Source organism: Hippopotamus amphibius, chromosome 13, assembly GCF_030028045.1.
Source record: "Hippopotamus amphibius kiboko isolate mHipAmp2 chromosome 13, mHipAmp2.hap2, whole genome shotgun sequence".
NCBI classification, from domain to species: Eukaryota; Metazoa; Chordata; class Mammalia; order Artiodactyla; family Hippopotamidae; genus Hippopotamus; species Hippopotamus amphibius.
Genome location: NC_080198.1, coordinates 32,948,132 through 32,962,049, shown reverse-complemented (window position 1 = coordinate 32,962,049; position 13,918 = coordinate 32,948,132). Strand labels below are relative to the sequence as shown.

At 50.8% G+C, this 13,918-nt stretch overlaps 1 protein-coding gene across 8 annotated transcripts in view; it reads right to left on the bottom strand.

The window, feature by feature from the left end:
* Positions 1 to 13,918, bottom strand: part of WNT5A (Wnt family member 5A) — a 216,498-nt gene that overhangs the window by 5,146 nt on the left and 197,434 nt on the right. For 5 of the 8 annotated variants that reach the window (XM_057705263.1, XM_057705262.1, XM_057705267.1 and 2 more), the window contains 3 exons: positions 9,602 to 9,735; positions 8,138 to 8,388; positions 3,414 to 3,706 (listed from right to left, as the gene is read on the bottom strand). In XM_057705263.1, the coding sequence (XP_057561246.1) occupies positions 3,414 to 3,706; positions 8,138 to 8,388; positions 9,602 to 9,735 (678 nt within the window). Of the gene's footprint in view, positions 1 to 3,413; positions 3,707 to 8,137; positions 8,389 to 9,601; positions 9,736 to 10,143; positions 10,232 to 11,533; positions 11,667 to 13,918 lie in introns of those variants that run through there. The other 3 variants (XM_057705269.1, XM_057705268.1, XM_057705270.1) reach the window with 3 other exon arrangements.

Below are 13,918 nucleotides of genomic sequence, written 5' to 3'. Positions count from 1 at the left end.
CAGCCTGGAGGCTGCTGTCAGTTCCTCACCTGCATCACTTGGATTCACCCCCACCACCAGCCTATGAGGGAAGAGCTCTATCGTGTGCATTTCACAGAGAAGGAGAGTGAGGCCCAGCAAGGTGAGTTACTGATCCAACCACTGGGAAGGAGGGGAGCCAGGATCTGAACCCAGGAAGGTAGGCTCCAAGCTCACGCTCATGACTTGGCCACAGGCACCCAGCTGGTAAGTGGCAGGGCTGGGTGAGGGTCCAGCCCGGGCAGGATCAGGGTTCAAATCTTGACTTCTGCTTACTATTACTACTGCTGTGTGCCACGCACTGTCATAAGAGCCTTTACACTCTTCATCTCATTTTATCTTCCCTGCAAGGTTGTAACCTAGGCTGGATTAGATGATGGCCCAGGTGACACAGAGAGGGTAAGTGGCCTGCACAGGTCACGTGGCTGGAATGTGGGAGAACTGAGCCTGGATCTCAGGTACTCTCACTCCTGCTTCCTGCACAGTCCCTACCCTCTACCCGCCCTGCCTAGGCTAAGAGCATCCGCCCTGGACCCAGGCAGACACAGGTTCTGTCCTGAATCTGCCCCTGAACTTAGGCAACGAGCTTTACTGTCCTGAGCCTCCGTTTTCCATCTGTGAAGCGCACTGTGATAGTTGCAAACACACGGGACTGTTACAAGGATAAAATCAGGAGATGCATGAAAGTACTTAGCAGGCAGGATGCAATCAGTAAACCTGGTCTGCAGGGTGGTGAGGGCATGGCGTCTGGACGCGGGTCCTGGGCCCTTGCCCAGTCACCCTGGCCTCGCAGTAGCAGCGCCCACAGGTCTGGCCCCACAGCGCTGTGCCCAGCAGTCTGGGAGGTGGCGGCTGCCTATTTATAGTGCTGACCGTCCACAGTTCCTGTGCCAGTGACCCTCCAGAGCCGACGTGCTGCTGGCATGCTGCAGAGGGCCTGTCAGGAACCTGGAGGCTGGAGTGAGTTAGAAGGCTGCTTCCACCCAGAACCTTCTCCCTCCAGGGATTCATAAGGGGCTTTCTTAAAAGGGGAGCTAAAGTGTACTCCCTTGACATGAAGTGTTTCAGGCCCTCAGATGGTCTGGGGAAGGGTTTTGCAAATGTATTTAACCTTCACTCCCCTTTGAGGAAAATCAAAAGCTCATGTCCTGAGAAGATTTTAATATGACTCCCTGGTACAGTGTCCAACTTTCCTCCTCCCACCCCCACTGTCCTGGAGAAAAACTCTTCCCTGTAATCTCATCCACCAGGATCCAAGCACAGTTCATTGCTTCAATTATAAAATTTCAAAAAAAAAAAAAAAAAAAAACCCCAAAAAACAAAACCCCAAAACCCCACAGTCTATTTAAAAGTGCAAATGTTGAATGAAATTATATTGTGGATACTTTTCCCATGCTCCAAAATCCCCTCTCTCCACTTGGAAATCCCTTGACCTGCTCTTGGTTGCTAAGTCCCTAATGATTTCTCTCCATGAGAGAAGTCTAAGAATCCCCAAAGATGGATGAAAGCACCAAACTGGGGGTACAATGGGGCCCACAAGAGTCAGCCACCCCTCTGTTCTGGAAGCATTTCTGGTCTGAGACACTGGGCACCCTGTATGCAGAGTAAGGTGGGTGATGTGCCCCTGATGAGGACAGGACCAAGGTCCTAGGGTCCCAGAGAGAGCAGGGCTGGCATGCCCACTCCATGGCGTGGGTGGACTGAAGTGGGGAGAGAGTCCGCCCACGCTGCAAGCACCACAGCAGCGGGTGGCCTCAGAAAGCAGAAGCCACACTCCCCTGGAGCAATTATCTGACCCCCTCAAGGCACCACAGATAAAATTCTGCAGAGTGTAGTCTTTCCCTGAGACCCTCAAATAGTTAAGATCAAATTTAAGAAGAAATAGGTTAGCTGCAATGATCTAAATAATCTTTGACTTCCCTATGTCCTCTGCTTCTAGTAACGAAGTTATCATTTAGGAAGCACGTACTGGTTGACACTGAACTCAGCCCTTTGATTGAACCTTATGAAACTGGAGGTCAGAAATGATGAAGTACTGGTAATAAGGTTCAATCTACTACATGATCCCAGTGAGTCCTTGCAACGACCCCAAGTGATAGCTAATGCCCACGTAACAGACATGCAAACGTGGAAGCGGAAGCTCAGAAATAAGAAGGAATAGACAGAATGAGATTTTCACCTAGATTTCTTTAATCCCCAAACCTACAGCCCTTTCCCCTGGAGTTGTGATGCATTCGTTTAATAAAAAAGCGCCTGGGCTTACAGCTTAATCCACGAATTCTCCCCCACCACCCTGAAGTGCTTCTCCAGCCTCAGTTTCTCAATTTTTAAAATGAGGATGTGCAGCTGGAGGGCTCGAAGGCTCCTTCCAGCTCTCTAGTTTACTCTGTGATTATCATCCCTTTTCCTCACCCCAAACTACAGAAGAGTGAAATCTCTGACCAGAAAGTTCCTGGCACCTACCTTGGGTTCTGTGAAAAAATAATGGCCCTGGTTTTCAGTGCTGCCAAAGTTAGGAAACGTTTTCACCCCTTCATTTTAAAGCAGCCATAAAGTGCCATGTGTTTAACCGCAGGAAAAAAAGGGTCTTTTTAACTATTGTGGGGGAGCTTTTCACATCCCCACCAGGGGGAGGAAAGAGTGAAACAGGGAGGCTGGGGCTGCCTTGCAAGGACTCTCTCTCTGGACACCTCTGAGTGGCTCTCTTCTCTCCAGAGCCACCCTCGATGGGCCTGATGGTCAGACCTATAAAATTCCACACTGCTAAAAATGCTCCTCATTTTCCTAGAAAAGCTCTTTTTAAAAAAAACCCTCAATCCATCAGCACTGCTATCTAATGACACAAGGAGGAGCACAGAGAAAGAAAGGAGGGGGGAAGGTAAGTAACCCTGGAAGCTGGGGTGAGGGCTTTCTCAGCTGGGCACCTACTGGGATAAATGACCCCCTCTCCCCAATTTAAACACAACCACAAACTCATTCCAGGGAGGAGGGCGACTAACGTTAGGAACATTTTCATTTCTGAGCTGGGCTGGCCAGTTGCACTGGGGACTAATTAAAAAGGCAGAGAAAGCTCTTTCCTCAGGCCACTGCAGGAGCACCTCGGCTGGAGGGGGCCAAGGTGGGATGCGTCCCTTCCAGGAGGCCTTTCTGGGGTGTGCGCCCCTCTCCGGGGAGCCCTGTGTGCAGCTGGTTGTGGGGCGTGGGGGGACGAGGAGTGGAGAGAAAGAGACAGGGAGAGAGGGAAAGAGACCGGAAACGCTAGGAAAGGAGGCGGAGACAGAGGCAGGAAGAGAGGGCGCCCCAGAGGCAGAGACGCGGGCGCGGCAGCACCTCACCGCCCAGCTTCCCTCCCTGCCCAGGAGGGACGGGGCAGCGGCGGGGACAGGGACGCTCACCCTGCGGCCGGCCTCGTTGTTGTGCAGGTTCATGAGGATGCGCGCGCTCTCGTAGGAGCCCTTGGCGTGGATGCGCTCCCGCTCGCGTGCGTCCACGAACTCCTTGGCGAAGCGGTAGCCGTAGTCGATGTTGTCGCCGCAGCCGCCCCACAGCCAGTCCCGCGGCAGGTCCTTGGGGCGGGCGGCGCGGCTGCAGCCGCAGGTGGACAGCTCGCCCTCGCGGCAGGCGCGGCTCATGGCGTTGACCACCCCCGCGGCGCTCACCGCGTACGTGAAGGCCGTCTCGCGGCTGCCTGCGGGCGAGGACGGGTCAGTGGGCGCCCCCTGCCTCGGCTGGGGCAGGAGGTGGTGCAGCGGAGGGCAGGTGGCCTGGGCCCCCCCTGGAGGGGAAGGCGGGAGACATCCCCCCAAACACGTAGAAGCAACACATGACAAAGGAGCAGCATCCCTGGTACCTCTGCTGTGATATTTCAGAGCCCAAGGCAGGATTCTAAGCAGTGCTGGACTGATTTTTCTCTACCCCTCTTCTAAAAATATTCCAAACTTCTTATTTCCCAAAATGCCCATGAAAGAAATCACTGAGGGAAAGCGCAGAATTAGGGTAGAATTCCTTACACTGTTTTAAATGTTTGGTAGTGTTTTCATTCTGAGTTACCTACAGGGCAGGAGCACAGAGTCTGCAAGGCTTAGAGCCTCTGAAAGTCTCAGCCCCCCCCCCCGCCCCCCCCGTGGAAGCCTGACCTGCAGCAGCCCCTCCCCACTCCCTGTGGCCTCGCTGGTTGTAACCTGGTGTCTCCCACCTGCAGAGTCAAGTCGGTCTCAGAACAAGGCTCCTGACTTTCCCAGAGGACATTTCTAAACGGCATCCTAGGGAGTTATAAATGAAACTCGCCTCTTCTCAAATCCCAAGCTGACCGGCCTGATACTTCTCACTCAAGTAGGTGAGTGTCTAAACAGCTGGCAGTCCTTTAATGGCACTTCTGCAACTGTCCAGCCGCCTCTGACTCCAAGTGTTAGGATAATATCAGAAAAATGGGAAAAAAAGCACAATTTAAGGGGAAATAGAAAAAAAAAGGTTCTCCTTGCTTAAAACTTAAAAAGGATATATGAGCCTAAGGGTAAAAAAGTTTTCTCCTTCCCTAAAACCTGTAAAGAATATCTCCCTGTCAAAGGGTTCTATAGGAGCCCTATTTGTAAGGAGGGGGAAAAAAAAAAAAGAGGTGACCATAGACTAATCTCCACTTGTATGTGGAGACATTTCCACATGTAACAAGATGTCACTTAATGAAGGTACTGTACTATGACAGAGAAAGGGTTAACACCTGGCCAGCTGAAGCTGGGCCTGGGGGGGGGGGGCGGCAGGATGAGGGGGGCCTCATTTCCCTCAACTATAAAATAAGGGTATTGAACTAGATGCCTAGGGAAAAACAGGCCCCTTCTGGCACTAGAATCCCCTGTACCAGAATCGGTTTCCCCTATACTTAAAGAGCCTGCTAACAATCCTTTTTTTGGGGGGGGGGGGGGAGGTGGGGGTGGACAGTGAGGGACAGCACAAGAACAGCTGACAAGGGGACTCAGCCCCAACCAGAAGGAGCATCCTGCAGGAGGATGGCTCTGCCAACGCACGTATCCCACAGGGCACGTATCCCACAGGGCACGTATCCCACAGGGCACGTATCCCACAGGCTGCCCTATGCTTGCACTTCTGCTCCACCCTTCAAGCCGTAGCCATTTGTGATTTTCCTTCCAGGAATGGTGATGGTTCTGATTTACCAGACCTTCCCTCCCACATTTTAAAAAATGAATAACTTGAGGAGTGTGCTGGTGGTTGGCAGGAGGATCCAGAAAGTTCCTGTGGGGGTGTTACATCTATCTAGCTTGAATTAGCAAGACAGAGAACATGAAGGGAGTGGAGAGAAATGAGGAGAGCAGACAGATTCTAGGGAGTGATTTGAGGATTAACACTGATAATATGGAAAATGCTGTGTCCCTGGATGGGAGACTTATGGGAGACTTGTAGAATAAAGAGGTAGCTCGAGGAAGAGAATCCTCTGGAGACGGAGGAAAATAAAACACTGTCCTGTATATAAAGAGCATAACAGGGCTTTTATATGAAACACAATAATGCTGTTGTTTTCATAAGTCTATCTTGAACATTTCCTTTTTTGCCCCAGAATAAAAACCTGGTAGAAATCTCTAAGCTAATTGATCATTGCAGGGAAGATGTTAGCTTGAAAAGTGCTCTTTGGCTAAAGCCTGTGGATACAGTCATCCTGGATGGAACACTGCTGGTCTCGTTACAGCTCCCTCTCTGTGAAATCTACATCTACGCCTATCCTCACCCTCCTTAAAAATGGCGCCTTTCTTATACCTCTTTTCACAGCATGGAAACAAAGACGAGACAGAGACAAAAGCTGGAAGGAAAGGCTAGCGTGGTGAAAAATGAGAAAGTTTCCAAAATGAAGAGTGGGCCCTTCATGAGGTGATTGTGTACAGCGCCTGGACTGGCCTTGAGAAAGGAGGTGAGGAGTTGGGGGTGGCAGCCTGAGTCAGACACTGGCCCCATCACAGGGTCAGATTCTCAGGGACAAGAACCGGCCTCCATGTCCTTGGTGTACTAAGTACTCTGAAGTGGGCACCCACACACCTAGCATCAAAGGTGTTTTAAAAATTTTCCCTTAGCTCATTTTCTTCCAACATACCCTTAAATAGAAAAGTGAAAGCAAAGTAACTTTTCCACTATTGGGGTGGGGTCCATGTTCCTCTTCCATAAAAATCTATTCTGATTTTCCTTCTCTCCATCTCTCTCTCTTTTTTTTTTTTTAAAAAGCTCTGTCCGTGTTCGCCTGAGAGCCACCCAACAGCAGCTTTCTGCTCTGAGACCTTGGACACCTGAGGATCCTTTGGCAAGGTCCTCCCAGGGCCTCAGTGACTTGATGATAGGATCTAGGAGGGCTCCCTCCTCTAAGGCTGTCACGAGGTTCCACTCCCGCCCACTTCCCATCAACCCAGACGGTGCCACACAGCTGAGGACCAGAGAGTCTACTTACAGGGGACAATTAAATACAGGCCTTTGTACCAAGGGTTCTGCTTATTCCCTGAGGAAGCAGGGCCTTTGAATCTTGGACCACATTTTAAATAAATCTTCAGCAGAACTCAAATCCACTTAGCAAATGATAGCTTATTCTGAGCATTTTGGCCCAAAACAGGCTACGTATGAAGAGATCTTAAATCAAAGCTGTGTTCCAGTGACTACACAGAAAAACAGTTCCAATTGCTGTTTTCCTTCCTCATTACCATCAGAGGTGTATGATTTTTCACTAACTCATATACATGTGAAAAACTGCTCCCATAGTTTCAGAGGAAGGCAGATGGGGGAACATATAAGGTGAAGGTGACAGGTCACCATTCTGATATAGCTTAAAAAAAAAGGTTTTGGTTCACTCACAATATCAAAATTAAATCTTCGCTACGCCCCCAGTTACCTACATAAGGCAGCCCATATTCAGGGGAAAACTCCTGCGTTCCTGAAGCTTAACTCCCAGATTCAGATCCCAGTATATACATTAGCACATTTTAATCATTAACAGGAAGGACAAAGCCCTATGAAACTCTGCAGGCTGAGGCTGCAGACCATTTTCCCATTCAATTAGAGGAACGGCTTCCAGTCCTGTATTATTTTAGTTTATGAAGCTGCTTGGCTCAAACATCCACTGACAACTCTTTTGTTCTCAATGAATGCACTTTTCAGGGTTTTTAAAAAAGCATTTTATCCATCCATGACGGACATTAAGCCAACTTTTTATCTTCAGTCAGTATAAACAGTTAATTGCTTTGATAAATTGCTTCTTATTTGAGGAGTCACTGCAGTCATATTAAGTATATGGGCTTGTTTGCATAAAAGTAGAGACCGAAAATATTCACTAGAAAACACACACAGGACCACATCTGTCAGACTGTAGCCTATGCTATTCAACCAAACCAGAGGCAAACTGATTTTTCAAGTTCTTTGCCTTTAGCCCAGTTTTAATGCCACTTCCTCCCTCAATGGAATAACAGGTTCAACAACACGTTTAAAAATAAAGAATTGGACTGTGAGTGATACATTAAAATGTCTTAGTTTCTAGGTTGAGATCCGAAGCACATGCTTTGATATCAATGGCCACGATCACAAATGTAAATTGGATCACTCCTAATTAAAATTCTTTCTGGGACTAAAAGCTTTTAGCATGTATATCTCGGTAGCCTTAGGAAATATCTACATTAGGAATATTAAAACCTTATTTACTTCCAATGCATCCAGCATCCTGAAAGATGACATGTAGTTTGATGCTTGGGCCATGTGAATTGTGGCATACGTTAGGAAACTTCTAACAGTTAAAGAGTTTTGAAGTTTTAAAAGGACATAAATGACTCAGCTTTCCTCATCTACTTTGGGAAACCAAGAGTTCTGCTACTATTTTAAACAGAATGGTTTTTAGAAAAATTAAGTGTTCGGAAAAGTCTTTGACGCCCGCCCCCCCCCCCCCCCCCCTCCTGATTTGGGTCAAGAAGCTGAAAACATAATTTGATGTGAGGACAGGCATGAACCCAGCCATAATGACAAAATTCCCAAGCCACCACCCTGCTGGAAGATTCCCTCCATATATCAAGCTTGTAACACCAAAGACTCTTCCTAGGAGAAAAGTTTCCATGTATTTAAAAATACACTAAATTTTTCCTACCTATCTGCATGACCCTGCCGAAGACTGAGGTGTTATCCACGGTGCTGCAGTTCCACCTCCGGTGCCGGAACTGATACTGGCATTCTTTGATGCCCGTCTTCGCGCCCTCTCCGATGTACTGCATGTGGTCCTGATACAAGTGGCATAGTTTCTTCTGTCCTTGAGAAAGTCCTGCCAGTTGGCTGCAGAGAGGCTGCGCTCCTATGATATATACTTCTGACATCTGAACAGGGTTATTCATACCTAGCGACCTGAAAAGGGGGGGAGATGTGCATTCAAGATTTACGTGAACTCTCAAGGTGGGGCCCCTGAAAACATGTCAGCAATACATAGTTTTAAGCACACAGATGCTTTTTCTCTTCTGCTTGTCCTCATGACAAAGTATGAGAAGTGCTTCATAAAACTCCTCTGTTCAAACTCCACTCGGAAAACAGAGGTATTGTGTAGTCCCCATCCCGCCATCTGGCTCCTCGGAGTTTTCACTCCCTTCCTTGCCCCTCACTGCTATATACCTGAACCGAAATTTCTGAAATCCACACCAGAAAAGGGGGATATGGCAGTCTAGGGGACAGGCCTCTGACATTAGAGAAAATGACTCACTTTGCACCACAGATTGGACTGATCTGCCTTGAAAATGTATGAATGCCGAAAGCAGACACAATTAGACACGGATAGGAGATAGCAGTTCCTTTTGACTGATGGAAGAACAGTAGGACAAGTATACAGACTGAAGAAAATTCACCCCGTTCTGGACACTTTAAAAGGGCTCCTTATGTGATTGTGAGGGACCCAAGACAGGGTATCCAGTGAACAGAAGTCATGTCTGACATTCAGAAAAATGCTGTTCATTTACAGTGAAAAAATATCCAGAACGCCGTCAGAAATAATCCTCTGGATATACTGCAGTCTATCCTCAAGGGCCCTACCAGCAAGAAACCCTCATTTAGGGACATTTGACTACTTCAGGTTAACCTCCTTTTGATCAAATTTCAAGCCCCAATACTTAGCCACTTGGAGTTTAGCTGTCTTCCTAGAACTCTGCCTACCTCAGACCCTGAAGGTTAATAACCTCAAATGACAGAAAACAAACGTTGGAACTCACTTTTACTACCTAGAGGTGGCAAAAAGTAAATTTTATAGATAGGCTTACAATTAGAAAAGTGAATTTCGGTTCCCCTTTATTAACATGATGTACTACACGCATACATCTGAACAAGGACCTCATGGAAAAAGGTCTAAATTTATAGGTTCTGATTCTCTATGGAGCTAAAGATAAGCTTTACAGTATTAGCATAGTAAAAGAAAATTTTGATTTAAAGATGCATATATAGGTGTATATATACATATATAAGATACATATCTGTATTAGATAAATGCACCCTAACTCACGACTCAGCTTTAAATATTGCAGCATTATACAAACGAATCTTTAAATAAAAGAGTATGCACATAGAATAAACTTACCACCAAGAATTGGCTTCTATTACAACCTGGGCGAAGGAGATAAATATGGCCAAAGCCATTAGGAAGAACTTGGAAGACATTGCCCTTCCAGCCGTCCCCAAAGCAACTCCTGGGCTTAATATTCCAATCGACTTCTGGAGAGGGAAGAAAGGAGCAAATGTTTATTGCCTCTCAGATAATTTTCAAGCATACGAGTTTAAACAACGGAAGCATCCGGGGTCTCTTAAGTTTACTGTTGATTGACTGCGCTTCTCCTCCGAGAGTTTTTTGATGGCAAGATATAGGCAGTTTCTTTTTCCAAATTAATCCACCCACGCAACCTCACCAGGAAATCTGATTTCGCTGGGATCCTGCGCGCGGGGCACGCCAGCGATTACAAACATGTCTCAATGCTGTTGAGTCAAAGCCCCGGTGCCAGGCGCTGCCTCCTTCCTGCTTGCTCGCGTCCCGCACCCCCTCGCTCCCCTCTAGTTCGCGCTGCGCTGAGTCCCTCCTCGGGAATTCACTCGGGAACCCGCTGCCACCCTCGTCCTCTCCCCGACCTGGGCCGAGCAACAAGTGGAGCCGGAATTAATTCCATGGGCGAGAGGAGCGCGAAGGCGAGTGGAGCGAGTGGCGCGCGTGGAGCGCCGCCGGCTGCTGCGGAGGAGGCGGGGTGGCCGGCGCGGGGGTGGGGGGTGGGGGCAGGACGCGGGAGGGAAGGGCAAGGGGTGGGGGCCGAGGCCCCCGGGAGCGGCGCGCGCGAGCGTGCCCAGCTGGGAAATGCGGCTCTGAATTCACATCGTCTGTTTCATAATCAGTTTACGGCCCGCTTTGGGGCCAGCCACTTCCAGAGGGGGAAGGGCAGCCTGGGCTTCCTTAGAACGCTCCTCAGCCAGATTGGAGTGGGGAGGAGGAGATGGGGGGCGCAGGGGATAAGGGGGAGAGCGAGCTGCTCTCCCAACCAAGGACACCGGAAAACAGTGCCCTCTCCCCTGCCTTCGGCCTCCTCCTTGGACTCCGTGTACTCCAGAGAAGTATATACCCCAGAGGAAAGAAGGAGGTCTGGGTCCCGATGTCCTGAGAGAGGGGATCCCTTCCCGGCCCTCCCCACAAGCCTCCCCCAAATTCTGATTTTCTCACTCCCCCTACCGCCCCCTCCGGCCCCCATTCCTGGCAGCTGCCACGGAGAAAGGGGAAAGGAAGCCAAGGGGGACTCCGGTTTCCTTTGGTCGTGGTCTAGAGTCGACCATCTCGCCACCGCGGCACCTTAAGCCTGGTCTTGGAACATGTTACCCCACCCTCCAGCCCAATTCAGACTTGGTTGGGTCAGTCCCGAAAGGTAAGGGTGCAGAGCGAGGCCCGAGCCAGTGCGAGTGAGCCGCCGGCCCGAGCCAGAGATGCGCTGGCTCCCGCGCCGCGCCTGAGCCCCTGGATTCCAGGGCGCAGAGGGCCTCGGCAACAAAAGTTAACGTCGTGAAGAATTTCGGGGGCAGGGGGCAGCCTTGGAAGCTTCTGCTGCCGTCCTCCCCACTGGTGACTTCTCCACCTGTAGGCCGTGGCGGAGCAAGGCGGTGGCGGGTGCGGGTGGGAGGAGCGGGTTTCCAAAATCCCCCTTTACATCTCTGATAAGAGTAACCCGGTCGCGCTGCGCCACCCGCAGCCCCCGAGGGAGCCCATTCCTCGGAAAAGGAAAGGTAAGCCTCCTCCAAGCGGCTGAAGGGCCTGGCCTGGAACCTGCGCCGGAAAAGAGACTGAGGGGATCTAGGCAGCCGTGGAAATGCGAAGGGGCTCAGGAGCGCGCCACAGCTTTTCCCTGCCAGGCGCCCTTTTGGCCCGGGCTCCTGGGGGCTTCTCGAGAGGAAATGCTTATGGGGTCCCCAGTGCTCACTACGCAGGGCTCCGCGCCCGTGGCCCACTCGTCCCTAAAACGCCGCAAAGTTGGGGGCGCACCCCAGAGAGTAGAAACCTGGGATTTCCCCAGCCCAGGAGAGAGAAGGCTCGGTCTTCCTCCCCACCCCCGCCTGAAGTGTCAAGTTTCCTCCAGGGGAGGGGGTGGGTTGCGAGAACTGCCTTCGTGCGCGGCCCAGGCTGCGAAGTCGACTCTCCCCATCGGCGGCCAAGGCCGCGCGCGCACAAACACTCATACACACTCACACTCACGCACATTCACACACTAAGTCGTGCACGGACACACACGCTTCGACGTGCTTCCGAGACGGCGGCAGAGATCTCTGCGAGGCGCGCGCACTTTCCAAGCTTCCTGACGGGCGGGGCGCGGGCGGGGCGGGGAGCAGGCAGCGGAGAAATTGATAACAGATTCGGCGGATTACTGCGGATCTCTTTGTTAGAGGCGAAGCCACACAAACCGAACCCACTTTCGGCCCGACGACCCCGGGGAGAGTCCACTCGTTCACAAAACGGGGGCCATCTGGGAGCGGGCCATTTGTTTTCGGGTCTCTAAGCTCCCGGCTGGGGGTAGGCCGGAGGTGTCCCAAAGGGGATCCGACAGGAGAGCCCCTCGAGTCGCGTCTCCACTTAACCCCGCGGACTTGCCCGGAAACACCTTGGCCCTCTTCCCGCTCCAATCCCCGCGCAACCCAGAAAAGGCCCCACAAGTTTGAAAGACTGAAGAAACCCACAGCAAACTCACTAACACATCGACTCTGTAGGGTGAACGTCCCTGCCTGTTTACCAAGAGATCTGATCCGAAAAGAGTACGAAATAAGACCTCTCCGGAGACTGTAACACCGAGCATAAAACAAAAGTTCTGGACAGAAGCTGAGTTTACCAAAGAACGGGCTAAAAGTTCTTGAACAATTTCTGGGCCCGAGGAAACCGACTTCGTAAGGATCCTTGGAATCTGTTCCTAGTGTGGGACTGATAGGAGGGTTTCGGGCATATGAGAGGTTCAAGCGCAGGGGAGGGGTGAGGTAGGGGTAGGGCGTTCGCGAGCCCTTGTTTCCAGCCCCAGAAATGATCCACGTAGAGTCTACTTATTCTATCTTTCCTCTTAAAGCCTCCGCACTGGATTAAAAGTGTCCCTAACCCTTCTTTATCAATTGGCGTGCGGGCCGGGAGTGATGAGGGGCGAGAGAGAGGAATCCGTCACGTCAGTTTAGAAGACGTTTGGGGCGGCAGAAATCTTCGGAAAACGCACAAACTCGCGTGGCACCCAAGTCCGAGACCCGAGGCCCCTAAAAAGAAATTCCTCTGAGGCAGGGCGAAGATTCTCAGCCCTCAGCCACTGGCGCTACCTCATTTGGTCTGGGTATTCCCGCTAACACATCCACCCCCAACCCCCACCCCCAATCTCTGGGAGCGGAAATGATGAGGGAGAAACTGGGAGGAAGAAATTAGATTGACCTGGGCTTGCGGTGGCAAAATGCACAGGAAACTCCAAGAATCCCAGCTCTTGGTGGGAGATAAATTTTGTTTTCTCCACTGCGATCTCTCCCGAAAGCAAGAAAAGAGACGGAGAAAACTGCAGGAGAAAAACTCGGGGGCAGCCGCAAAGTTGGGGCGTCCTGCCCCTGGGAACTTCTGAGAAGCAGGAGGGTATGATGGGCTGAAAGGAGGTCCGCTTTGGGGGAGCAATGAGCCAGAGCTCCCCCACGCCTCTGTCCTGGGCGCAAGGGAGCACCCGGTGCGGCCAGAAAGTGCCCAAGGCGCTGAGTGTTGGGGTGGGGGGAGCAAAGAGAGAAGGTGGAGGAGGGAATTCCCTGAGCCCAGATCAGTGCAAGGAAGGTGTGCAGCTTCTGACTGCCCTAACTCAGAACTGATACCAGGTCCAGTAACAGGGAGTCTCCAAGGGAAGAACAGCGGCCAGGTCTAATGCTATTCTCTGCCTCACCTCATCCATCCCCAGACAAGGCTCTCCAGACTGCAAGACATCTCTGTCTCTTTCTGTCTCTTTCTTCCTCTCTCTCTCTCCCATACACACACACAGAAATGCCACTTCCACCTTCCCACACAAGATATCTAGCTCTCTGTAGGCACAGGCTCTCAACTCTGTTCAGAAGAGCTGTTTGTCCGCAGGACAAGAAAGAAAATTAAAGAACACTTCAACACCCACTCTTCAAAGGCAGTCTCAACTCTATTTTTAATAGACAGAAAACTGAGGACAAGAGAAAGAGAAAACACCAGTTGTCCTCGACCACAAGGAAAACTGGTGAGTTCGCCAAGGCCAGACCTGAGACCTCTTAGGGTGATGCTCCTGTTCCTTGCTATGCCCTGGAGAAGGGGTACCAACCCTTCTTCCACTCTCCTGACCCCATTTGCTGGGTCGGATCCATGGCCCCTTCCTAATTAACGCAGTCTCGCAGTGCAGCTTGTCCT